Raw genomic sequence first — 26,187 nt, 5'->3', positions numbered from 1 at the left:
GACAAGAGGAGCCCCTGCTGCTAGGTGATGGGGGACATTCTCCATGTGTGTAGCAGGCAGCAGATTCTGCAGCACTGTAGCCATCAGGAGAGCAGTGTCCTGACAGAGAGGGGCTAGGTGTGGCTGTCACCTCTTGGTTAACATCAAGATGACTCACACAACTGGAGTGCTGCAGTGGATGACTATAAACTCTTCAGAAGGGATAGGCAAGAGGTGGTGAGGTCCTCCCTCCCCCAACTCTGCTTCTTGAGGCAGAACATTTCATGCCCTAAGTAAGGAAGGCAGTACTGTATTTGCTGACTAGAAATCATTTATCTCTATCACGATAGCATCTGCAGGTCCCGGCTGAGATGAAGGTTCCATTGTGGTTAACTGTTTTTTTTTGCCTGGTTGGATCTCTTTCCCTAAATCAAGTGTCTGTGTAGTGTGTGTCTGTGTGTGTGTGTATATATGTACACAGCTCTAGCAAGAACTTGGCCTGCAGAATTTGGACAGCACTCCAGAGGCTTGACTTAGGGTTGGTGAAAACTGTTAGCAGGCACTGTAGTAAACTGGAATTCAAACCTTGAGTCAATCTGGACACCCCCATCTCTCTGTCAGCAAGAGTGTCTGCTGCTGCCTCAGCTTTTAGTTTGAAGGTGTCAACTGTGCAGTGGTGTTGGAGTGTGGTTTCTATTGGGAAGGGAAATCTTTGGTGGGGAGAAAAGAGGCTACTACAGGGCTACTGAGATAAGAAAACAAAACAAAAACATGCTCTGTTTGCAGTGAAGTCTCATTGTGAGTAGTGAAGTGTGTTTTGGGCGCAGAGAGAGGGCGAGAGCAGATTCTCTGTGAGTAGGATGGTCCTTGCCCTTTCAGGCAGCAGTAGGGTTTGTGGTTTCCTGGCAGACGGGCTCTTGGCCTGAGGGCTTGGGTCTAAAAGAAGGAATTATCTAGGCATAAGCAGCACAAATTGTCCACAGAGAGGGTTGTTTTGTAAGTTTTTGCAGGGTGGGTGGGTTTGAGCCCTTAAAAAAATCAGTGGTGCCGTTTGGAGTTGGTTTGGTACCATGAGACATTAATGAAACTTCACCCCGTGTGACCCTGCAGATGGCCATCTGTCCTGACCCACAGCTCTGGTACTGCAGCAGCACCAGGTTTTCCCACGAGCTGTGCCAAAGACCCTTACTCAGTCCACAGACACTTCCACCCCAGTTTTAAGTTTCTTCTCAAGCTCTACCTTCAATCCCAGCCATCAGTTTCATCCACAGCCTCTTGTGTTTGGTATTCCCATTCCAATATCCACTGGTGTTCTACAGTCTTAACCCACAGACTCCTTTCCCTGTTTTAATCCTGGCTTCCCTGTGCTTTTGGCCATCTGGCATCCACGGATATCCTCTGTTATTCCTGGTCTCTGTGCACCTGGTCCACAGCCCTTCTTACTCTTTGGCTGAGTCAGAGACAGTGATATTGTAACTACATTGGCAGCTAGGAGCTGAGGCCCCAGAGAGCACAGACTTTTTTCCTGCTGGCTGCTTGGACTCCACTGATACACCTTTTTTTCAGAAAGAAGCACCATTAAAGGGTGCAAAGAGCTGTTTTTGAGCAAGGCCTCTGTGCTGGATTGCGTACAAACATCTGGCCTGTCACTGCAACTCTTTGCATCCTCCCAACCCCGGGTGGCAGGACCCCCAGGGTTGAATATGGGTGATACACTGGAATATGGTATGAATTGAAGGGAAAAGGCACCCCATGCTGTCTGTCACTGGGGGTGGGAAATGTTGTTTTGCTGGTGGGATCTGTTTATGGAAACTATTACATTGCTTTCATTCTTCCTTTCCTTTTCCTCCTCCCAGCTAAAATCTTTCCTGAAGGAATGCAAGATTGCCAACTACTGCAAGCCTATCCGGCAGCTCCTGGAGAAACTGCAGGAAAATTCTGCCTACATCGCCAGCAGGCGTCAGAAAGCCACCTTCGGCGTGGCCAGCAGGGAGTCTGTGGTGAGTCTGCTACTTCCATTTGGGCTTCCTGGAAAGACAGTCAGACTCTGGCTGCTGGGGTTGAGCGGGTGGCAGAGGGAGGAGGGACGACGAGATCATGGAAAGGGGAGTGTGTGGGGTGGGGCAGCTGTTCACAAACAACTGAACCCGGCAGGGCTCTGATGCTATAGCTGGCAAGACTCTGCAGCCAAGAGCCTCATGGAAAATACAGCCCATAAATTATACCCTTCTGTTATTTATAACACACACATACGCACGGAAGCACCTTGCTTTACTGGGGCATCTCCTTTGCTGGGAAGTTTCTTGGTTTTCTTCGTTCCATTCCTGATAGTTTGTGCCAGTTCATGCCTAAAGCGATAGGAGGAATTCTGCCGCCTCTGTAAGCGTGTTATTTCGTCCTAGTCTGTAGAGACCAGTCTCCAGCAGTGTAGAACCAAGGCATTGGCAGACTGATATGTAGCAGTTCAGGACCCTGAGGCAAATCTTTCCACTTTTTCCTGGGCCCTTGAGGAGGCAGAGCTATAGAATTAGGAAAGTTATGAGCCTAAAGAACAGTGATCAGGCACCCTGGGCACTGCAGTTGCTTCTCAAGAGAGATGCTGATATATTCTTATGTCTGCAGCTTAAACATCCAGCCTGCTGAGGAAATGCTGAGCACATCTGACACCTAGGAAAGTTGCAGTGGCTCTGGGTGGCTCACAGGGCCCATGGAGCAGTAGAGTTAAGCTTCAGGGTTCTACCTTAGTGATGAGATGAAGAGCAGTGACTAAGGTGATGATGAAGACCCCCCTCTTATCTTAGGAAATTAACTGTAGCACAGCTAGAAAACAGTGTATTAGAGCATGTGTTAGCTAATAGTTGGCCATCTGGCTAACAACAGGCTGAAAGATGCTGCCTTTCTCCTTGTTTTCCCCTGCTCTAGGAGTCTGCCTGCTCTGAGCCAGGTCCTCCTAGGGATGGTGTAGCGTATTGTCAGGACATTCCTTTCAGTGTCCTTGCTTGAAGCTTTTTTTTTTGTTTTTGCTTTGCCCTGTCTTTCTTTGGGGAACTGTTGACCTGACCTAAACTCTGAGGTTTTTGAAATCCACGCCCTATGTAAATGAAGCCAAAGGGAAGGAAGTATTGTTAAAGGAGCTTTGTTTGTGTGTCTTGTGGGTTGGATGTTTTATCTTTGCTTTTTATCCAGCACAGCAGCCTTTACAAGCCTGATAGCGGGTGAACTGTGTGTGTGCGTGCCTCTGTGTGAGAGGAAGCAGTGAGTCTGACTCTCCCTTGCCTGGCAAGAGAGAGGTGAAAATATCTCTGTCTGCGAGGTAATTGATGGGTCAGAGCGGTCTCTCTGTGGCCACATGGTATCATTGGAAAGTCTGGAGTTCTGCATCATTGAAAGCTCCACCTGTTGTCATGGAGCTGGGCATGGAGCAGAAGTTGCAGTGCAGACTAATTTGTCTTCACATGCTATGGGGCAGGGACTGCAGGAAAATTAGCCTTTGAAATCCTGAAATATCAATGCCTGGACACAGCAACCCTATTCTGGGATTAAGGGGTTGATGGCACTGGGCTTGAAGTGAGTAAGTAGTCTTTGGTTCTGTAAATGCCGTTCTGGGCTGGACTGTTTTTCTAAGGGAATTATGCTTCCTGTCTGGAGTGAAGTGGTTAGGGTTTTGTTGTTCTATATTTTTTGCGGGAAGTGCTGTGACCACCCACCCACTCTGCAGAGGTAGAGATTCCAGCCTCTAGGGCTCTCCATGAAACAGATGGGCTGGGGAAGGTCGTTGGCAAAATAAAACAGGGTTTCCAACAACACTGCCACTGTCTGCTTTTCCCAGCAACTCTGGCTGCAGTCCCTTGTGCAAGAGCGAAATGATTAACATCTTGCTGCCTCTATGTCTCCTAGTTGACATGGGTGCACCTGCTTTCCCAGGGACGTCCGGGTGGCTGAGTAGCGTGAATGAGGCAGGGTTGGCCCCGGAGGGGCAGCAACAGGCAACATGCCTTGAGTAAGGGAGGGTTGGTTAAGGGAAGCAGGCACCAGTTTGCCAAGCCTGTTTGGAGATGGCTGTTCTGCCACTTCAGGGGATAGAGCAACAGTGTGAAGTGCTGCTTGGGAAGATGCCTGGATTGCCTCTGCAATCTGTGGTTTTGCACTGTGGTGTTGTCCTAGGGGAGAAGGGAGCCTTTCTCTTCCTTCAGTTAATGGGATATCAGTGCTCCTGGGAGCAGAGGCAACTGCCTCCTGTGGGGTGGAAGAGCCGTAGTGGCTTGGTTTTTGTGCCCAGGTGGCTCTGTGTTTTCCCTCCTACTCCTTTCAAAGCAAATGGTGTAGATTCCCAAGAAAGGCCAAAGCTCCCACAGAGACTGGACTTCCCAGAACGATTTGGAGTGTCCCTTGAAGTCTGAGTTGAGTTTGCCAGGCTGTCTCCAAGATATGTGAGGCATTGGCTCTTCTCATGAGCAAATGCTTCCAGAAAAGAGAAGGAAAGGAGAGGAGCGAGGGGAAGGGAGGTATTTATTTGCATGTCCCCCTTGCCAGCAAGAGCAATTGAAAGCAAATGCTCTCTGGTATTCACATTCATGCATTTGTGCCTGTAGGGAGCAGAGCCCAAATTCTGAGCTAATTCTTCTATGCAACGTGCCGAAATGCGGTTTTCACAGGGGAGATGACAGAGAAAAAGGTTTAAATGAGGGAAATAAAGGTTGTGAATGTGATTGGATCTTCAGTCCTGAGGAGTGGACATGCTTTAGAAAGCTGGATTTTACCTAAGGGTCTATATTATATAATTTTAAAGAAGAAACAGTCCTGGTGCTGCGGGGAGGAGAGCATGGTGGTGCAGTGTTTAACATGGAGGGACTGTGGAGGGATCCCTCCTTGCATCTTGGGAACAGTGATATGGAGGGATAGGCACACCAGATGTGTTCAGCCTGACTTCTTCCATGTTATTTTAAGATTGAGAACTTTGCTCTTGCAGGTTAATATTTGAGAGTCAGTGCTTTTTTAAGAGTTCAGTGCTAATAGGTTACTGTACTAATTAAGGTCTGTGTGAAGGGAGCCAAAAAAGGTGGAGCCTGCAGCTGAAGTTGAATCCAGATGCATAATGTGCAGCTCTGATTTGAGGTTCGTCTGCACTAGTGTGGGCCCTGGACTGGCAGGGAAAAATGCAGGGAAGGAAAAGAGTGTACCAGGACCCACAGCATGTGGCAGGCTGCATTACAGCTCTGTGGCTGCCAGGCAGAGCTTTGCACTGAGCTGGGGAACCTTCATTTAAGAACGGTGCAGCCCAGCAGGCTGTTACACTTAATGGAATGTGAAGTGAGAGAATGAGCTGATGGAAAGCATTGCCTCATTTCCATGGGATTTCCAGATCTTCTGCATTCATCCCAATCTCACGTTTCAGGTGGGAGTTTTTTCTGGAGGGTGGGTGATGATCTTTGTGACATTTGTACAGGTGCTAGCACTGTGGGCTTGATCCATGCTGGGTGTTGTCCGACAGCACAGTGATGCAAAAGCAGCAATAGAAGGAGAATTGCAAATGGTTAAAGTGGGTGTGATGTCATCCACTCTCACAAAATTCCCATTGAGGTGTTCTGACTAGAAAGATGGGCGTATTTTAATGGTCTTTTTTATCTCTGGATTCCAGCACGCTTTAAAACCAAAAAAGCTGTATCAGATAGAACAAATAGACTTTTGCCCTCCGTAGGAAGAGTCTTTCTGAGAAGCTGTACCCAGCAGCATCAACAAACGGCCTGATGACAGCTGGCAGCCTGATACGAGCCTGATCTATAAACGAGGTGACTTTGTAGTCCTCGGGAATTGCTCCTCTTGCCATAGCGGTGGGTCAGATCGACAGGAAGGCTGTGCTGTCTGCCGGCTGGCGTCTCCGCTGGCGAGCGCTGCTGGAGTCGGCAGTACATCAGCCGTGCTTGCAGCCCGCCTGCCGGGGAGGAGACCGGAGAGCAGACGCAGGCTCCAGCCGTGCAGACCTGGAGCCGTGATACAAACAGTCCCGTGGGGTTGTGAGTCTGGGACCTGTGATTACCAGAAAGGGCCTGTTTGGCTTGATGCACTATTGATAGCGCCTGTTGTAGGATGCATAAATAGACTCTGCGCCATTAGAGTGCAGGTGACACAAGCTGGTCGCTGTTTAATTGCCAAAGTTCAGTGCCTGGTGCCAGCTACAGAGACCACAGATCATCTCCACTTCCCTCCTTGTGACGGGCCAAATCAAGAGCTGGCGTAGACTGTTGAATTTCACTTCAGGATGTACACTGAGTACTTGCTTATTTGTGTAAGTGGAAGCTCTGCGCTGCTGTCCGTTGTGGAGACCTGCTCTTTCTGTCTTCTTGTTCATATGTTGTTCTTTAAACAAACTTCGTCCCACACCTTGGCTCACTGGCTGCAGCCAGCACACCATAGCTCCCTAGTTTTGGGGCTCAGCTCCCCAGAAGCAGTTGATTTGGGTTCCGCTGAAGAATATTTGAGCCGCTGCTGTGTTTTCTGCTGTAAAGATGGTCTGTCCTTTTGTTTCCACCCTCAAACAGGAGCAGTGTGTACACAGCTGCCCAGACAGAGCTCTGGATTTGTTCTCAGCCCTGGATTCAGGATACCCTTTTGGATCTATATTGACCTTTGAGTGTATCCGTGCTAACCTTTGTTCCTGTTGCTTGTTCCCTTCCTCCTTCACCTGTTTCAATTCCTACTTGTACGTTGTGTCTTTCTGCTTACGTTAGATTGACTTTTTACTGTGGGGTAATGCAAAGCCTCTGGGCACTGTGGTAATCCAGTTAACAGGTACACTTCTGTGCAGGTTTTAAGCTAAAGGGATGTTGGCAGGTTAAGAAGAACGTATTTTAATATGACATCCCACCCACCCCCCTTTCAGCACTAACATGCCAAATGATTGAAGCGTAAAAGAATTTTTAACCATCTAATTTACTTCCCACCATTTACGGTGTTGGCACCTCCTTATTCTCCCTGCTTGGACAGCGGAAGCAGGCTCGGCACTTCTTCATGCTCTGCTCTCTCAAGGTTGGGATGAGTCCAAGACCCTGCAGGGGAATGTTTGTTTCAAAAATAAACACTTGGCTGTAGAACAGGGGGACAAGGCAGTCAGGCATCTTTGGTACTTAGGTCTTGTAAATGCTTGCATGAGGTTTTTCTGAATTAAAAAGCAAGAACTGAGCAGGTCATCAAATGCCTCCATTGAAGGAGCAGGAGACACGTTTTGTCCTGATAGATCCTCTGATCTGTCCCTTTGATTCCTGTGTTCAGGTTTCAGTTGAAGTAATTTCTTTTTCATTACAGTAGGCTGCATCATCTGACTTGACTTCTGTGTCAGTGTCTTCTCCCTAGAGCTAGAGTAGAAGTGAATGTTCAAGGCCAAGATAGTAACAGTGGATCTCAGAAGGTATTGAGCTGATTTTAGGAGAGCCTGTTGTGAGTTTTTAGGAATTCTGAGAGTCAGTCCTCTTCTAGAAGGGAGAAATAGGAATCTGGGAACCCACATTTCAGGCCACATGCTGAGATAATTTGATGGTCTTCCATAAGCTAAAGCATCTTATGCACCACCATATGCTCCTTTATGACGACCTGATGCTGCCCTTCAGTGCCATTGGTATCCTGTGCTTTGGTATTGCATAAGTACGCCGTGGCATTGGCCAACCTGTCCATTTCATCTTTTGGCTTGCTTTGATCTCCTTGCAGTGCCCAGGCATTGCTTTACCAAAGGAGAGTGGTCAGTTGCACTGCTCCTGACTCAGTAGTTGCTTAAATGATCGTGCCTGAGTTCACATTTAGTCCTGCTTGCATTCTTAGTTATGGTTGCCAGTTTCCTTCCCAGAAGCTGTGAAAAGGTGGTTTGGGAAAGGGTCTTAACCTCTGCTTTTGACTCCCTGCATTTGCCAACGTTGTATTGGAAAACTGCTTTGAAAGCCTTTGTTAAATTTGCACCCTTTCTCTCCACAGGAACAATGGGAGAAGCAGATCAAAGAGGAGGGAACACCTCTGACCAAGTATTATACTCAGTGGAAGAAGCTAAGAGAGAAGGAGATACAACTGGAAATCAGTGGCAAAGAAAGAGTAAGAATGAAATGCCTAATTTACTGAACATCATCTGTGCCGTGGGAAGACAAGAGAGCCATGTCCTGGCAGCAGGATAGTGACTGGTCAAAACCAGCTCCAGTGGTGTGAGCTGAAATTGGCTTGGGCAGTGTGAGTGTGTAGGTTGGGCGTTCTTGGAAATAGCATGAGTGTGGCTGGACGGCAGCCTAGCCAGTGTGTTCAGCTCCTTGTGGATTTGTCTTACTGGGATCTCCAGGAGCAACATCTGTGTTCTGTGCCTGTAGCCTGTTTGTTTGCTCAAGTTAATAGAGGACAGGTGAGATATGGTGAAGTAGCACTAGGGTAAATTTCCCTCTGTTCCTGTTCAGGCTCATGCTGTTCAAGACCCGTTGGTACAGGAGCCTTTTAATTCGAGGGTAGGAAGCTGAAAAAAGTAGTAATAGAGTAATTTTGTGTGCTGGCAGCAGTAGGTTGGGTAAAAGATTTGATTGTGTCTGAGCAGCTGGGGCTCCAGCAACATCGTGGATGTTACTTTTGGAACAAGCATGTGATGTAGTTTTGAAGTTTAGATTGTACACATGGTTCTGGTTCTGTGTGTTCATCCACACATTCGTGGGCCTTCTCACGTTGCTCTAGACAGTTTGCATCATTTCTTGCAAATTACGTTGCTTTCTTGATAGTAAAACAGAATGGGCTGAGCTCGTGTAGGCCTTTAGCTCTTTTTCCAGCGCTGCAGAATGTGACTGGATTGCCATGCTAAAACCTAACTTTGCAAGAAAGTAGAGAGGGGAAGGTGCCTCTTTTTTTTAGCAAAGGGAGTATCAGAGATGAGTTCTGGTTTGCATTTTCTCCCATGGTGAGGGTGGCTGGTTGTGAGGTGGGACTGACTGTCTGGACAGATGTGCTCGGACTGCCATTTCCCACATCTCCTGCCCGAGGGAAGGCTCCTTGGCCACTCCTCATGACACTGCACTCCCGGGATGCAGAAGGCAGGGAAAGCTGTCTCGATGCTAATGCAGTGAAAGTGGCTGAGCTAGGCTCTTGGCCAGGGAGCAGGAAATAGATATAATTGGTGTCTCCAGCCTATGATGGGGAACAATTAAAATAATCAATGGGACTTGAGGATGGTTGGCTCTGAGCCAAGTCTCAGAACATGGTAGAAGACCTGGGAGATCCTAGAAGTGCTTAGTATTGTGTACTAGCTTGAGATAAGGACAGGAGGCTGAAATTCCCTTGGACAGCCATGCAGAGGGAACAAAAAGCACACTTGTTTTCTGTGCAAACCTGGCAGGAGAATGTGGCCTTTGCAGAAAGGAGACTGGGACAGCGGGGGAGCCAAGAAACAGCAAGATGACTGTGAGTGAGGCCAATCTCTTCCCCAAAACTGTCCCTGCTGCTGTGAGCTGACACTTTGCTGGTACTGAAGCAAATATCACAAGGGGAGAGGAGACCAAGCCTCTGTGTAGACAAGCCCCCATCTCATGTTAAAGGGAGGAGGGGAGCTGGAGCTCCTTGGGGTGGCCAGGACCAGCTGAGGTGGAGAGGTCCCCTTGAGAGGGATTGCTTTCCTATAGCAAGGCTCAAGAGGGTGACTTCTGAAACTGGGGGAAATCTGAAGGGCAGTGACAGGGACCTGTTTTCTCTTGGAGAAAGGGCTGAACAGATAAACTGTAGAGACAGCCAAACTTTGGAGTTAGCTTTTCGAAAGGCCTGTGGCTGCCTGACATCTTTGCTTGGTGAATGGGACTGTTGTCTCTCTCGGTGGGGACTGCCAGCTTAATGATGCAGCATTGTGAGCCCCAGCAGGAGAGTGAACACCATGAGGCCCATTAGAGCTGGGAAAATCCATGTCCCATTAGCAGCCATTGGGGGGAAAAAATAATAACAGAAAAAAACAGCCTGGCTCTCAGCTGCTATGAGCTGCAGCTTGCCTTATATAACAATGCTGACCTCGTCTGCCCATTCCATTTGCTTTTCCCAATGGTTTTTAATGGGATGTAGACTAATCGGCTTCGTGAGGCTCAGTAGATAGTAACCATCTAGCTGGGGATTAAGAGACTGGCCCCCAAATTACCTAATTACTGCTACTGTGTGATGAACACAGGCTGTATCTGTGAGCTCTGGCTCAGTACAAGTCTTGATTCCTTTGCTTTGGGATCACTCTACAGCCAGTAGGTCTTTCTGGCGCTTTTATTTTGAGGTGCCCATCTTGAAGGCACTCCTGTGGAGTCTCAGAAAGTTGGAGGTAGCACAACTCGGCGTGACTCAACACCAGGTCCTTTTTGATATGCTCAGATTGAGTTCAGCCAGTACTGATGTCACCCAAAACTGTAGGCTGCCTTTGGAAATGGGAGCTTTTCCTAGGCAGTCTGAAAATACAAAGAAGTCCCAGCTAACTGCTCCCTGCTGTGCATGCCCTGCACAGGATACTGGAGAAATTTTTCACAATGGAGATAAGTGTTTCTCTTTTGCTCCCTTGAATTGGAGAAGTTTTGAGAACTGGAGAGGGCTGTTCCACATGATACACATGAAACATTTGACTCATACACAGCTCAATTTTCGCTTTAAACCTACTAAGTGATGTGTTCCATGGAAACATCCCATGCTCAGGAGCCATGAAGAGGGAGAATAAGACCTGGGATGATTTTGGCATTTCATTTACTGCTGCTGAGCAGTAACAGTGACCGGGGTCATGGAGAGCAGGACTAGTCAAGAGGGACGTGGGCTATTGAGGCAGCAGTTGTTTTTTCTCAAAACTGGGTTTCTGCTTCTGTTTGTGACACTTTCAACCTCAACTATTTCCTGGTTAGGCAGTGCTGGACTGCTGTTTAACTGCTGCTGTTGCTGAAGAGTGATAGCTACTGATGCTGCCAGACAGGGACAGTGCAGAGTATCATGGCTCTTGGCACAGAAGGCCCAAAGGTGCTGCCTGTGACTGGGAGACTCCCAGAGTTGCCTCAGTCACACTGATGACATGCCACAAGGAACAGTGCCTGGTACCTGTTGGAGTGACCATCTCTGGGACATGAGAGGCCTTCACCCAAATGGAGCTACTGAGGGAGGACATGGTGGTCCAGGTCTTGGGCTGCAGGAAGCTCCAGTGCTTCTGCCTGAGGCTGGGATGATGGCAGCATGACCTGGCTGAGGCACTTGCAGAGGCAAGGAATGTATGAACTGAGAGGGATCAGATACTGGGACTGTGTCTGTGATCACAGCCCAGTGCTGGGTTAGAAGCTTAGCTGCCGATATGTTTTAGCTTCTGAGACCTTTGTGTTTTATTTCTGGAGCATCTCCCTCTGCCCTCCCACCCTCCATAAAGTTATATGCCAGAACAGATGAGAGGAATGAAGCATGGGCCTGTCTTGTCCACCAGAGCTGGTAGGGGCTAAGGAAAATGTTTTCACCGTAGCAGCTCCCCTGCCCCATGATGGAACTTGCTAGAGCATAACCACCCTACGAAAGAGGATGGTTACAGCATGTCGTTAGGTCAGCTGAGGGCAGCTGTTTGGCAATGACTCTGGATTGCTGCTCTTGCTGCGTTTTGCTCCCCAAGTCTGTTCTCTGGCTTGCAATGACTGCTGGTTGGAAAGCCAGTCATGTGCGTCTTCCCAGCACAGAGACTTCCCAGCAGGTCTCTGCAGGGCCGGTGCAAGGAGAGGCATCTCATGGTGGAAAAGGGCAGGTGGGAAGATGATTTAAAATTAGGACCCTGCAAATGGTGGTTGGTGATTTGCTCCCCTCTCCCCTTCTCTGGCCAGCTTCTGAATTTCCGTCCTGGTGCTGCAGGTTATTACTTGTAAGTGCTCAGCTCCCAGAATCAATATTGCCCAGCTGGGGGCCATAACTGTGAAACAGGCTGGGAGAAATTGCTGGAATTGGCTGCAGGAGCAAACGCACATCTCTCTCTCTCTCTCATTGTCTCTCCCCCCATCCCCATCCTCTCACTCGCTGTCTGCTGAGAGCTGCCTTCCTGTACGGACTGTGCTTTGCTGCTGCTCCCGCTGGAGGAAGCTCACAGGAGGTTTGAAGTGGATGTGGTCAGAGGAGTGTGTTGAGGGGTGGTCTGACGGGTGGGAGAGAGCAAATGAGTTATTACTCGCAGGGCGAATGTTTCCAAGCAAGATAATGTGTGCTAATGCATGAGTGCTTCCCAGGAGGTGTGCAGCCAGGCACAGGCAGCGGGCAGCTGATGTTCAGAGAGCACTTGGGATTTAATTTGCATTCTGATTATCTTTGCCCTGCTGGCCTGAGCCCTTGCAAGTAAATCCTCCCCCTAATCCCCCTCCGGAGAGGTGTAAAGAGCAGTGAGGTGGTGTCAATTGCAAGTACTTAATGGCATTGATATTGGCTGTCTGCAGCAGCGAGGCTCTTGGCCCATTGATCTCCATAAGGGCTAGCAACCCTGGAAGCTGTGGTGAGACAGACCTTAAGCATCTCCAGCACCTTGCCATTTAACTGTGCTGAAATCTGCAGCCAAAAAGACAGTGCCTTTGCTATAGCTGTCACAGCTTTTGGCGTTGGTGGAGAGCTGCTGCTTCAAGAGGTTACCAGCATGGTCTGGCTTGATTGTGCTTGGCTGCCCAAGCTGACAGTGCCTGCATGGCTTTCAGTCCAGAGATCTAGGACAGCCAACTTGTCATGGATGTCTCGTGTTTTTATCCATGCTAAGGTACCAGCAGTGGCCGGCCCATTAGCAAAAGTAGTTTATTAGATAAAGATCAATAGAGCAGTGGTGCTTTTCAGGTGTCATTCACCTTTGTAACTGACTCACAAATCTTACCTGTTGCTCCCCTGGTTGGCAGCAGGCAGACCCAACTGTTCTTGGCAGTGTGGAGTGCACGTACCAGGCAAAGCCAAGTTCCTGTGTTCAAGCTCAGCATTTTATGTTTAAAAGTACAAATTAAGGTTGTTCTTACTTTGTTTGGTATTTTTTTTTCCAGCTTGAAGACTTGAACTTCCCAGAAATTAAGCGTAAGAAGCAAGATGAAAGAAAAGAGGAAGATAAGAAGGAATTCAAGGACCTCTTTGACTTGGACAGTGACTCTGATGAAGAGAAAGTTGGATTCCCTATAAAAGGTATGGGACTGGGGCTGGGTATACCTTCTCCTTGTCCAGAATTCTGTATGATGTGTGTCAGTACAGCCCTGCCTGAAGGGGGATGCATGCTGGCCATGTTTGGTTCAAAAGATACACTGTTAGGGAGAGAGAGAGCTCAGGATGCCTTTTGAAGGCTTTTTAAAGTGACAGACAGAAGGTAGTGGGGAGGCTTTTGTCTTTCTCTCCTACTTTGTCACTCCTGTTCATTTAAAGCCTTACTCCTACTTTTTCTTTACATGACCCATACTCTCTGCTGCCCTTAGCACCTTTCTTTAGTCACAGACACTGACCTCAACATGATAGCCCAAGAACCAGGGGATGGTTGGCAGAACACAGATCCTGCTTTCAAAGGCTTCAAAGTAGCAGCCATGATTCATATTGTAGTTCCCAAAGAGTGAGTTCTCCTTCTTGTGCTTGTCACCTGTGCAGGTTCTGGGCTAAAGTCTCAGCTTGGAGAATGTAAAAATGTTGGCTGTCTTTTTGCACTGTGAGTGGAGGTGCAGAAATCCATGTTTTGTTGCCATGCCTATAAGAGTGGTGTTCTGCCTGACAGCACGCTGGGTCTTTGCTGTATGCATCATTGCCAACGGTAGCTATTGTAGCAGCTGGCTACTAGAACAAGGATCTTTGATGACAGAATGGTTATTTTCTCTTTGCATGCACTTCTGATTTATTTATTTTATGGAGACTGACGTTCCAAGTATTCTTGAAAAGCCAAGAAAGTCTAGAGCCTCTAGAGAAAATGGAGTGATGTCACTCTCTGGCTGTGACCACGAGAGGGCCACAGTAAATTGTGGAACCTGCCTGAGAAGTTCACCACATAGTTTGAGGAAAAACTTCGATTTTTTTTTTTTAATTTGGAATGTCTGGGATGTCACAGGTTTTCTAAATGCATTGTCTTTCATGTAGCAGGACGACTTGCAGGAATACAGGTTTTTCTTGTTTGGAGGTTTAATGTATGGATAAAGTCCTAGTCTGTTGTGTGCGTTGTAAGGTGTGAGGATAAATCTTGAGACTTACCACAGAACCGATAAGCATCGTGTCCTTCATGGGCTTCTGTGACACAGGAGGAAGAAACGGTTGGAAAACTCTTGTTTGATAGCTTGAGGTTGAAGTCAGTGGATTTTTGTAGGTGACTCAGCAAAGAGTGGGAGGAGAGCAAAAGTGGGCCCATGACCCACCAAGGAACTGAGAGATTGCTGGGCGCTGGGCAAACCCAGAGTCTCTTCCTGTGCCTCCCAGGACCTGACTTTATGTACGCTTGGGAGATTTCTTGGAGTGATGGACTTCTGAATGTACGCTGGGATCCTAATGAGGCACGTCTTGTGATGAATGTTACTGATGATACAGTACAAGGTCTATGGCAGCTGGCTGGCTGGCACCTAAGGTACGCAGCTTCTACCCTGTTGCTGGTGCTTGCCAGCTCACCGTGGAGATCTGCTGAACGTGGAGGTTTGCGACCTGCTAGTTAGGCACGGTGTTTACCCCCATGCCTGCGTGTGTGCCTGTGACATCTGTCCATGAGGTTCTTTGGCAGCTTTAAGGGGCTGACATACGTTGTGAAGAGAGTGCAAATGAGGACTAAGGTCCACGTGATACCAAAGCACTCTCCCTGCTCTGTTTGAGTCCCACAGCTGCGGTATCTACTCTGCAGTATCTAGTTGCTGTGTGCGTCTGCCTGCTGCGGTGTTAGCAATGGGTCTTGCCTTCCAACGTTCCTGGGTCAGCTCCCTCTCCAGAGCCTTTGTTCTTAGCAGGGTGTTTTGTGGAGAGAGGCAACAGGCCCTGAAGGCAGCTTCCCTCTCAAGGAGCAACTGTGCTCAGCCCCACCATGGGTCCTGAGGCTGGGTGGAGACAGCAAAGTGCTGTGCCTGTACTGTAGCACAGGGTGAAGTCCCCTCCAGGCAATGATGTGACTCCGCAGTGGGAAGGGGACGGGGAACGGGGAGGCTGGGAAATGCGCCTGTGTCTTGGGAGATGCATACAATGAGCTCTTGTTCTTACTCTGTGTGGGGTGTGAGATGTTCCCAGCCACGCTCTGCATTCAGTAACTGTCAGGGCTGGCTGTGGATGGAAGTCAGAGAAGCCAGTGCTTCCATTTGCTGCAGTTCCCTGTCTTTGTGGCCATTGTTCTACTGGGTGGCCAGATGCAAGGGTATTTGGGAGGCCCTGCAGCTGCAGTGACCTGCAGCTTCTTTACCTGTGAGGTTTGAAGGCATAACAATCTCCTCTCCTCAAATAAGGCAAAAGGAGAATATGGGACAATGGAAGGACTTGGTTTCATCTTGAATCACCCTGAAACTACTTCCAAAAGAGACATACTGAGCAGCTGATGGCAGAAATCTAGGCAGGAAGGTAAGACTGCACTGAATGGACCTTCTGGGAGAGGAAAACAAGAAGTGTAGCTGGAAAACAAAAAATACAGCTGAGAATGCTCAGTGATGCTGACTTCCTTGAAAAGTGGCAGAGAGAGACCTGATCCAAGACAGGTTGATGCTATGAAAGTAACTGTGACACTGACGTGTTGTGGGGATATGGGACTACTTCCAGATGTAGGCAGGAAGAGAATGGGGTTGGTGGGCTACACCCTCCCTGGTCTGGGAATGGAAGCAGGGGCATGGTTTGGGAATGCCAAGGCTGATGTGGGAAAAGAATAGGAGGCTCAGCTGTACCCAGACATATCCACGCTCTCCTTATTAGCCAGGCTTGACAGCGGCACCCAAAACTCTGTTTGGAGTTCTTGCTGGAAAAAGCTGGTTCAAGAGTCCTGGGCATATGTAGGTATCTACAAAGAAAGAGGAAGGAGTGACTTCTGGAAAGGAAGGAATTCCCTGCCAGAAAAGCCTTAGCTGGATAGTTGCAGTGGTCTGTTGCTGTGACTCATCCTCTTAGGTAACCCCATGGGTTAAATTTGTGAGGATGGTTGTCCTGATCTGGAAAACTCTCTTCTCCCTGATGATTACAATAAAAGTCTGGATTTCAGAATTTGCTACTGCTGTAGCATCATTGTGGCTTTCTGGTGGGATGTTGCATATAGAGGCGTAGTGAAAACGGCTTCCATCTCTTACCAGCCAGAGCATTTGGCTTGGCAGGATCTTTCCTGTGTTGACAGGACATTTGTCTTCAGATTAGTAGTTGTTTTGGGCCTGTCAGGTCCCAGACCAAATTCACAAGAGTGGAAAATTGCCTGATAAAAGCCAGGAAAGTATCAGTTTTCTGTTATTTAGCTGCTGTTCAAAGCCCTCCTCACCTTTTCTTTTGATTGAAATTAAGTATTCCATCGGTGAAGTGTTGATTTCAGTTTGCACTGTCCCTAATCTCTGGAAGAGGGTAGGCCTGGAGAGCTGCTAGAGTTTTTGGGTTAACCATTGCTAGCCAAAACATCTCGCTCATTAACTAACTTCCAACTACCTCAAAGACCTTTGTATTTTGCAGACCAGAGCAGGCTTCTGAAGAGGTCTTTCCAATCCCAGGCACTTTTTTCCCACATTAAGGAGGTTCTGGAGCTCCCTGTTCTCACAGTTTGCCATTACTCATTCCAGGGAAGACCACAGGTAGATGATGAGAACCGTCCCTGCACATGGGAGGGGGGTAACACACAGATCCTCTTGTCCTCCAGCAGCACTGGTGCAGTTATGCATTACCTTCCCTTCTGTTTGAGCCACCTCCTCTTCTCCACCCCCACCTCCACTGTTTTCAGCTGCGCTGTAGCAGAGAAGGGAGATTTGCTGCCTCTGGCCCCGGGCACCGCTGCAGGAAATGGCCACCAGCAGTTTGGCGTTCGCAGCTCGCACAGCCCTTGGCCCCAGTCTGTGCTGCTCCCAGATGGAAACCAGCCGCCCCTTCTCTCTTCCCTCGGAGGAGCAGGAGCTGCAGCGGCATCTGGCAGAGGCACCTCCTCCAGAATCCTCCCGGAACAGCATCCCTCGAGCAGGCAAGGAGGGGCCTCATCATAGATTTCCCACAAAGTCAAAGAAACTGCAGCATGGGCTGGGGAGCAGATTTGGATGGGATAGGTTCCTGTGAGGAGAATCAGTGTGGGCATAACATTATGGTAGTGGATTCTCACAGGGCAGGTGCTCCTGGAGGTACCCTTGGAGTGATTCAGAGGTGAAAGTCAGCTCCAGCCAGGTGTTAGAGCCTTCAGCTCCAGGGCTGTGATATAATTGCATGTGTTGAGAGAGGGGTTACAGGCAGATTATGAAGATGTAGGTGCAAGCTAAACGCTTCCAGTGCTCTTGCAGTATATGGAGGTACCAGGGAAGAGGAAAAAGTATGTTCAGGGCAGAGGAGGTTACAGGGCAGTCAGCAGCTTCGAGATCTCCTGAACTGAGGATTGTGGAGACACTGTTTTGTTTCATATCCACTGATGAATCTGCCGGTTCCCGGGTTGTGCCTGATCCTCATTGTTCACATGGCTTCCACAGCATCCTCTGGTAACACAGTAAGAGATGCCACAGCTTTAACTTAGACGTTATTTGAAAAAAGCTTTTTTTTTTTCTTTAAGGCTGTTGCCCACTGAACTCACTTATCAGCCTCTTGTGCCAGCTACAGCCATCAGCTTGCTTTAACGGACCACGTAGGATCCAGGCATAAACCTGTCTCTCAGGTCTGTCTTCTGAGTCCTAACCCCAGTTTTGCATTAGGCCAGAGATGAAAGGCTGATAGCAGGCCATCGCTCCCCTTGGCCCAGGCCGCCTTCCTAGTCCTTCCAGTCCTGCAGGACCCACCAGTAGCTAAGCTCTCTGATCCTTCCTTACCTTAACCTTAACCTTAGCAGCCCCACAGCAGCCAAAACTGTGATAAGCCATTTATCTTTGACAGCAGCAGCCTTTTCCCTAGCTCCGTAGGCTTTGCAGGTCTTCAGCCTCTCTTTCCTGAGTCCCAACCCTAACTTCAGCCTTTGCAGAAGGCCACAAGTCCCTGGTAGAAGAAGCCTCTCAACCATCTGAATCTTCATTCACACTTCTCAGGCCTTGCTGAATCCAACCATGAATGAATGAATGTCTTCTGAATCCTAGCAAGACTCGCAGTAACAAACGTTTCTGGGTCTGGTGTCATGCTTATAGAAGTCTCATTGGGTTTGAGCCCCCTGCTCTGTCAGTACCAGCAGTTCTGCTTATTTTAGGGCTTCTTGAAGGAACGGACAGAGTGGTGGACAGTACTTTGGAATTCGGTCAGCAAGTTCATCTGCACAACTCTGTTATCTGCTCCTTTTGGAACCAGGAAGTTGGGAGCACTGGTTAGCTCCATGTCAGCGCATCTTGCAACGCACTGGGAGACCTCAACCGAGATCGTTGGGTGGGGGGTGCTGCTGCATAGGTGCTATGGAGGGGGAGTCCCCTGCTCCGTGAGTCTGTATGAAAAATTCAGGTGTAATAATTGAGGCAGGAGAGGGGTGGATGTCTGGGCACAGTTGGAGCGGGGTTTGAGGCAGGACTGTGGTGCAGCCAGACCGAGGAATAAATTGCAAGCAGTGTATGGACACGTGCAGCAGATATGGCTGCGCAGGAAAAGGAAGGAAAGTGATGAATTTGCAATCGTTTTTTGATCTTGTGGATCTGAGGGGAGACTTTCCCCCACTTGTGCCTTGTGCAGGTGGAGCTGAAAGCTGCTTGCTTGTTTCAGCAGGATTGCACACCCCCGGCATCCTCCCCAGGGAGGTGGGAAAGGTGGTGAACGCAAACAGTTCCATTACATCAAGACAAGCTGCCCTCTGGAATGGAGACAGCATTTGGCAGGCAGGAGAGACGCCCTTGCTTGGGTCTGTGCAAGGTCTGAAGAGGGGAGGGAAACAAGTTTGCACGTTTCAGGAACCCCCGGAGCAGGCAAGGGCAGAAGGAGCCAGGAGATGGGGAGGAAAGAGCATGGATTTGATCAGTCTGTGTGTCGCTGGTGGGGGTGGGGAGGTTCATGAGTTCCTCTCATTTACCAGCTGACAGATCTCTGGGAGGAAAGGCGGCAGCTCCTGGAAATTATTAATGGCTTAGAAAGAGGTGCTGGACTGCCTCGTCATGAGGCAATTAAAGGCGAGAAGGGAGCGTGGCTGCAGCGTCTCTCCGGGCCTGGCTGTAATGAGTGATCTGTCCACGTTAGGTGTTGGTGTGCTTCTAATGAACTTGAACAGGTTTCTTCGTTTATCCCTCACGTAATCATATTACATCAATTTAATGCCAGACGGGCGGGGGCCAGGGGTGTGGAAGGAGGAGAGGTCAGACATTCTCATTTCCTAGCAGAAGAATCGTGGCCTTTCTCGGTGGCCAAATTCCTGCTGTGGGCTGTCGGCTTGAGGATCTAGAGGAAGAGGGGAGAAGCACTGGTTAACCAGAGCACCCTAAGCATCATCTCTGGAGTCTTGCTGATACACTTCCCTCAGGAGGTGGAAGCTTGGGTTCTGCATGAAGGCTGTGTTGGGGCCTGGGTGCGTACATCGCAGGGCTGAGGCAGGGGCTGAGCTTAGGGAGGGGAGTGGAGAAATTCAATAAATTCCTCTTAAGTGGCCTCCTGCCTGTGTCATGGCACGTAAGAATGACCCGAAGGCTCGATACCCAACTCCTGCCCACAGCTCGTTTCTCTGCATACGCACAGATGAGCTGGTGGCTGGATCTGTCGGTGCTTTTGCCAGTGCTGCTGGATGGATGAGAGTGTGCCCCTCACGGTTGTTGCCTGAGCTGCTCAGGTGCCCATCAATATGATGCGATGCGGTGAACAGCACCGCAATCCATCTCCATCTCCTGCGGAACGGCTGCTCTCCGCATGGCTGCGGGCGCCGAGAGCGCTCCATCCGTGAGATGCAGCTTCCGATCCCTCGGGGGAGGCAATTGCACAGAGGCTGCATGCTGGCAGAGCTGATGGATGGATGGAAGCAGAGTGAGCAGGGCGATGGCGGGGAGCTGGGAATGCTAGCAGCCAGCTTATTAATGGCTCTGTATCCAGTCCAGTGAGTAGCATAGGTCAGCTGCTGAGGAGGGAAGATGGGGCAAAAAATAGATGCCATGGTGGGGCCCAAGAATCACAACGTGAGAAAGAGATACAGCCAGTTTCCAAGCAGAGGGTCTGAAATGTGAAAAAATAGCTTCTTAGCAGTTTTGCGAGCAAGGACAGGCAACCTGCAGCACTGAGCTGAGCTCAGCTCAGGGCTGGTGGCTGGAAGGAGGCAAGGAGCAGCCGGTTCTTCTGCTCGCTCTGTACAGGATTTGTATTCTGTCCCTTAAATGCCTGGTCACTCATGCTGTCTGGAGAGGAAGAGAGCGGAGTAAGCACTCCTCCACTGACGTGAACTCAACATGAGTAAAAGAAGTCCAGTTCCAGAGGCTCAGGCAGATGATTTTCCCACAGGCCAAGCACCTGGAAGTTCTTAATGCTTCCTCCCAGGTGCCCTTGGACCTGGCTAGCCCTCTGCAGAGGGAACCTGCAGCTATGTCTGTTCCTAGACCTTTTTGCTGTGACTAACAGAAGGAATAAAACTAAGACAGGTTTACAAGGCTGCCCTGAACCAGAGACTCTACCCCTGTTTTCAGTTACATAAAACGGTGGAGGGTGGAGGTGAGTATACGCAGGCACTATTTCTAGTGGAACCAACATTTCTCTGGTCTCAGCTTCATGAATCATTCTTTCTCCTTTCTCATGTCTGTTCAGTAGGTCTGTTTCTTCTTATCATGCTTGTCTGTCCGTCTTCCTCTCCTAGCTTTCATGTCTCTCTGAGCAGGGCAGACAGGTATCTTCATGATGGACGCCTGGGTGCTGCGCCAGTGGTGCTCCATAAATACCAGCTAGCAGCAAATCCTGGGCTTTAGCAGTAAAACCCTGCTATGGGCTTCTGAGGTGATTGCTCTGACTCTGTGTCCTGGCTTTTCTGGCCTCTAGCAGATGCCTCTGAAATGAAACGCATCCTTCTCGGGGCCTCTAGTGCAAGGGGAACAAGGCTTTTGGAGAAATATGGTAAATTTGCCCTTTAGTGTGTGTATGACTGTGCTCCTGAGGATGAATGTTGCGATGATGGTACTTCACCCTTTGCACATACTGCCTGCCTGTATGCTTGCGTGCTGCTCTTTATGGTTCCATTTACATAGTGGAAATACTTGCAGGTAAAGGCAAAGCCAAGCAAGCGTCAGATGACAGTTCAGAAGCAAGCAGCGAGGAATACGGTGAGGATGATGATGAAGAAGAGGGAAAATATGAAGTCGAGGAGGACGAGGAAGAATTGGAAGACGACAGTGACTCAGATGGTAAGTAGTGCAGCTGGGCAAAGGGGAAGGGAATTATTAGAAAGAAGCACTGGTAACTGAATGCTCCTTTGCATTCTAGGGGCTCCCCTACAAAGGAACTGTCTCCTCGTGTCTTGCTGTGCTGCTGTTCTGAGCTGCAGGGTGTCAGGAGGGAGTTTTACACACAGACACACTCCCCCCACCCCCGGGCAGGGAGACCTGACAGTTCTGAGTTTATGCTGAGAAGAGAGTGAAAGGGTTAAGGTCTTTGCAGGCCTTGCTCTAACAAGCCACCAGTCCCTTTCATCTCGTTTCAGGGGCCTCCTGCAGAGAGGCTCAAACAAACTCTTGAAGTGCAGCCCACTCCAACGGGGTACAGAAAGCTTGCTTCAAGACTCTCCACAGGTTACACATGCATGGGGGTGTGGAGGGTGCACTTTGCTTTTCATCTGAGCAGTGCCTGGGGTATGGGGTGCTGCACAGGAGTAACCCTTTAGTTGCTGCTTCTCAACAGCTCCTCCCAGGATAGGGCTGGTAGGAGACCTTGTCTGAGTCCTGCATTCATCTGAGGTTTCTGCACTGAAACAGTGGTGTTCACCAGTGTGTGTACAGGCCCTGCTAGAACCGCTGGCTTTGCTTTGTGCTTGATCCCTTCTGCCAGTTAGTAGCTGCTGCCCAGAGACAGAATTGGTAAGAGTGGTGGGTGTCAGCACGAGAGGCTGCCAGTTCCGCGTGCTCCTAGCAGGCCATAAGTACAGCTGTCTAAATGGCTACCGAGAAAGCTGCCAGCTGTGCCACTGGGGCTGTGCTAAACACCAAGCCAGGCTTTGTTGCAGCTGAGGAGAGAGCAGCTTCCCTTTCTGTTCCTTGCACAGAGCCACAGCCAGCCAGAGAGCCTGCCCAGCACCCCAGCAGTGCAGTTACCCACGGTCGGCTCAGTCTTGCCTGTGTGTGCCAAGGCCCTCTGCTAAGTTAGCAGACGGAAGCTGCGCCTGCCAGGGGCTCTGGCTGCTGTGGTGTGCCTTTGCTGGGTTTTGTGTGCCACTTGCTTAGGCCTTTGTATAAGAGTGCCAAGCCTCTGCTCCTCAGCATGCCATTGGGTGTGATGTGTGGTTGTGGGGAACAGCCACAAAAGCTCCTGTGTGCAGGATTTCCTTACTAGTTTGGGGAGCAGGGAGAGCAGGAAGGGGGAAGGAGTCCAAGTGAGAGCAAAATCTGACTGATTTAGCATGGCAGATGGCTGTGGCTTGGCATGCACGCCCAAACCTCAGCCCCGAGAATAGATGGGTATTTGATGCATGTTCTGACAATCCTGTAAAGGAAAAAGAGGGAGCATTTTCCCTCTCTGCCTACTGGAGTACTCAGACGAGCCGAAGGAAAAGCACCCTTCCTTGGTGGCTGTGGGAGCAGGAACTCTGAACCTCACTTCCTTCACTCGTAATGGGCTGTAGGAGCACAGTGCAGAGCCAGGAGTCTCTCTTAGTGCCTGGATACACTGGTGTAGCCCGGGTGCTCCTGGCCTGTGGCACTTTTTCAGACATCCGGCAGGGCAGACAGGCAGATCTGCCCCTCCCAAGTCTTAAGCTCTGTGTGCTGAGCATTCCTGTTGTGTTTTTTACCAAAACACACATGCGTGCAGCCTGGTCAGGCAATGGAACAGCGAGGAGCTTGTGTCCGTGGCAGCTTCCCACCCTTCCGCAGGCCAGAGCCTTAGGGCAGAATGTTCTCAGTGCCCGGTGAGGCACTTCTTTGGTCCTGATGCCCCGGTGTCACCAGTGCGGTTTTGAATGATGTGGGCAGCCAGAGGTAGCTTTTTGTCCTTTCTGGCCAGTGGGCTCAACTGCTGGAGCCTGGCAGCTGGTGCAAGGAGTGCTGAGAGAGGGAGAGGCAGCCGTGTCCGACAGCTGCTGCTGCTGCCACCCTTCACAACCTGCGGGAGGCTGTGGGCATAAGACCGGAGGTAGGAATTGGTGCTGAGCAGATGCTTTGCTGGTAGAGCCTAAGAAAGATGGTCTGCGTCTTTGGCAACAAGGTGTAGGAAGCTCAAGCCACACTTCTGGAATGAGAGGGAAGGGCACTGGGAATGGGGACATGCACAGTCCTGCATAGCCCCTATAAACCAGCTGTCAGTTGTGCTCCCCACTATTAAAATATCATTTCAAAAAGGAGGGAGCTTGGGGCTAGTTTTATATTTGGGAGTTTTGCAGTTACCTATGACAGCTCTTAATGCCCAGCCTGACATCTCTAGTGAGGAAGACTGACGTGAGCTGTGAGGGCTGAAGGTCTGGAGGCACCAGCTGTCTGTGCCCCCTGGTTCTTTCTTTGCAATTCTGCCTCAGGCACCAGTTAGGTAGGTCGCCTCTCCTCTCACCCAAGCACTCCAGAGCCAGTGCTGTACCGAGCACCCTGCAGCGCTCAACGCTATCCGGGAGCTGCAGTGGCGCCGATAAATTAATGAGTGTCTGGGATTAATTAGCAATGAGTTGCCTTGACTTGCCTCACTCTCACTCCCAGTAAAGCAGGATTTACATCTCTCACTCTTTCCACCCACAGAGGAAGAAGGCAAGGAAGCTGCTCAGGTCTCCCAAGGGTCACAGAAGCAGAGGAGCTGCACTCGTGGGATGTCACGATCTGACCTCGAACAGCTAGCCCAAGGAGAAGAGGACGTTGTGGAGGACTTAACTTTCTCTGATGATGACTGAGCACCCTCACAGCCACCTCTCCAAGCTTATCCTTTACAGAGCTACTGCATACTGGCTCACCCAGCCTTCAGCACCTGTAGCTGGTTTTCAGAGGCGGTAAGAGCTTGGGAGCATGGAGGGTGGGAGGCCAGCCCCAGGTGCTACCAAGGACTTCCTCAGCAACACAGCAGAGATGCTACCTGGACTTGCAGGCTTTTTCTACCAGTGATGTTTTTGGTAACAGTAAAATTGTGGTCATGTCAAAGTGAGTAAAACTGCTCAGCATACGTAATAAAAGCCCTCGTTAAAATCTGCTGCTTTAAATAGCACAGGGTTCATTTTCAGCTCCTGCTGGGGTGTAAGTGAGCTGCCCAAGGGGCAGGACAAGTTCTTTTGTCTAAGAGTCCTCCTGTCTGTTCAGCCAGCCACCCATGTGGCCCCATAGTTTGCTCTGGGGCCTTCACCAAACCCTCCCTTTTGCCAAGAAGTTCTTAAGGATTGCATGGAGTGATTCAGAGCTTTGTATCTTCACTGCAAATGGAAGCCTTTATCAGGAACATCTCGAGCTGCTCAGTCAGTTCACTCAAGCTGGCTGTAAGTATGCTAAAGAAGTTAACTTCAAGTAGGTGCCTTAGGATATGGAGGGGAGGGGGGAAGACTGGAGGTTGTGCAGGCAGGCAAGAATAAGAAGAGGCAAAACTAATTATGTAGGAAACATACATGCTTTCATTTTTGTGATGGCTCTTGGATTTGCACGGGATACATTTGCTTAGCAAAAAACAAGGGACAAGTCTGAGCCCGTACATTTTTTAGAGACCTAAAAATGACATTAAAAATCACTTCTTTCTAGGGCCAGTCCTAGCTGCTGGTGCTGGTAGTGACCATCATTTTGTTCTATGAGTCCTGAAAACAGTAGTGATGACTGCAGGCTGTCTTGGGCATGCAGCCTTTCTTCATGACTGCAAAGCCAACCACAGCATCACTGGGGTGGCTTCTAGATGCAGCTCATTATTCTGTGTCTTGCCTGTGGGAGGACATTGTGTAAGCTCAAGGTGGGTAAGGGCAATTCGTGATCTGCTGGGAAACTATTAACAGCTTCTCTCTTGAGACCACTGTTAGTTTGCAGGACTGGCAGCTAGGAAACATATTTCTTTGGGAAATAAACTGGAAATAGAGGGTATTTGCTGAGAGGAGTAGGAAAAGGTAAGTATTCTTAGGGCGTAGCTGATGGAATCACTCCTGATAATTAACTGTGCCTGTCAATGGCATTGTTATTTGTTAATGCAGATTTTTGGAAAAGAAGATAGAGGGCCAGGACTAAATATGATCTTTATTCTTCTCTGCCACCATTCAGTGAGGTCAGGGGCTATTTGTCAGTGCTAGGGCTGTTCAAGCTACCTGCACAGACATGGTCATCTCTGACCTTCTGCCTACATGTTCCTCTCCAGGCATCCTTACTCCTGCACATCACAAGAGGACAAGATGCTTTTTTTTTAGAACATTTTAAAAGAACAACCTTTCTTTTTTTTTTTTTTTTAAAGTTATATTTTCCTGGAGTCAGAAGCAGCACAGCTCACACATTGCCTTTTTGCAGATAAAAACCCCAAATGTACTGTAGCAGGGTAGTGGTCTCCCTCTCACCCAATGTGTAAATGATAACAACTAGGTGTACGTAAAGAGGTAATTATGCTCTTCCTGTCCTACACTGAGCGCTGCACCTTTCCTGCTTCCAGACATCTTTACCACACAGGTAATTACTGCTCTAGTACAGTGTTGTGGAGCGTTTGCTTCATTCAAAGTTTGTTATGTCTTTTTTGGAGCTTAGCGGCAGGAATAGGGATAGAGAGGGCTTCTTTTTCCAAACTGCAATTACATGAATTATGAGACTTGCCCTTATTAACATCATCATTATTGTAATTATCATCGTCATTTATAGCCCACTCCGAGGGGGCCAAAGAACCTGCTGCTTCATGCTGGAGTGCTCAAGACTGAGGTTCCCACGGCTGGTAAAGCCTGTGTCTTCAGACACAGGAGCCGGGGATATGGCTGCAAACATGAGAATTGTAAGAAAAAGATTTTAACTACTTACCTTTTCTTCCAAAAGAGAAAGGAGTTGCTTTTTCTCCTTTCTCTAAAACTGGGCAAGGTGCTGTCTGCCTTTTGGC

At 49.2% G+C, this 26,187-nt stretch overlaps 1 protein-coding gene across 1 annotated transcript in view; it reads left to right on the top strand.

Annotated features, from left to right (window-relative positions):
- The window catches only part of NOC2L (NOC2 like nucleolar associated transcriptional repressor), a 51,451-nt gene extending 27,342 nt beyond the window's left edge, over positions 1-24,109 (top strand). Inside the window, exons 15-19 of the mRNA XM_086625582.1 lie at positions 1,836-1,979; positions 7,942-8,055; positions 12,978-13,113; positions 21,222-21,362; positions 23,895-24,109. Coding sequence (XP_086481708.1) covers positions 1,836-1,979; positions 7,942-8,055; positions 12,978-13,113; positions 21,222-21,362; positions 23,895-24,043 — 684 coding nt within the window. The 3' untranslated portion in view covers positions 24,044-24,109. The remainder of the gene's footprint in view (positions 1-1,835; positions 1,980-7,941; positions 8,056-12,977; positions 13,114-21,221; positions 21,363-23,894) is intronic.
- Positions 24,110-26,187: the final 2,078 nt, after the last annotated feature.

The sequence above is a fragment of the Tauraco erythrolophus genome, chromosome 23 (genome assembly GCF_009769465.1).
Source record: "Tauraco erythrolophus isolate bTauEry1 chromosome 23, bTauEry1.pri, whole genome shotgun sequence".
In the NCBI taxonomy this organism is placed as follows: domain Eukaryota; kingdom Metazoa; phylum Chordata; class Aves; order Musophagiformes; family Musophagidae; genus Tauraco; species Tauraco erythrolophus.
The sequence above is the reverse complement of the archived record's forward strand: the minus strand, read 5'-3'. Positions and strand labels throughout refer to the sequence as shown.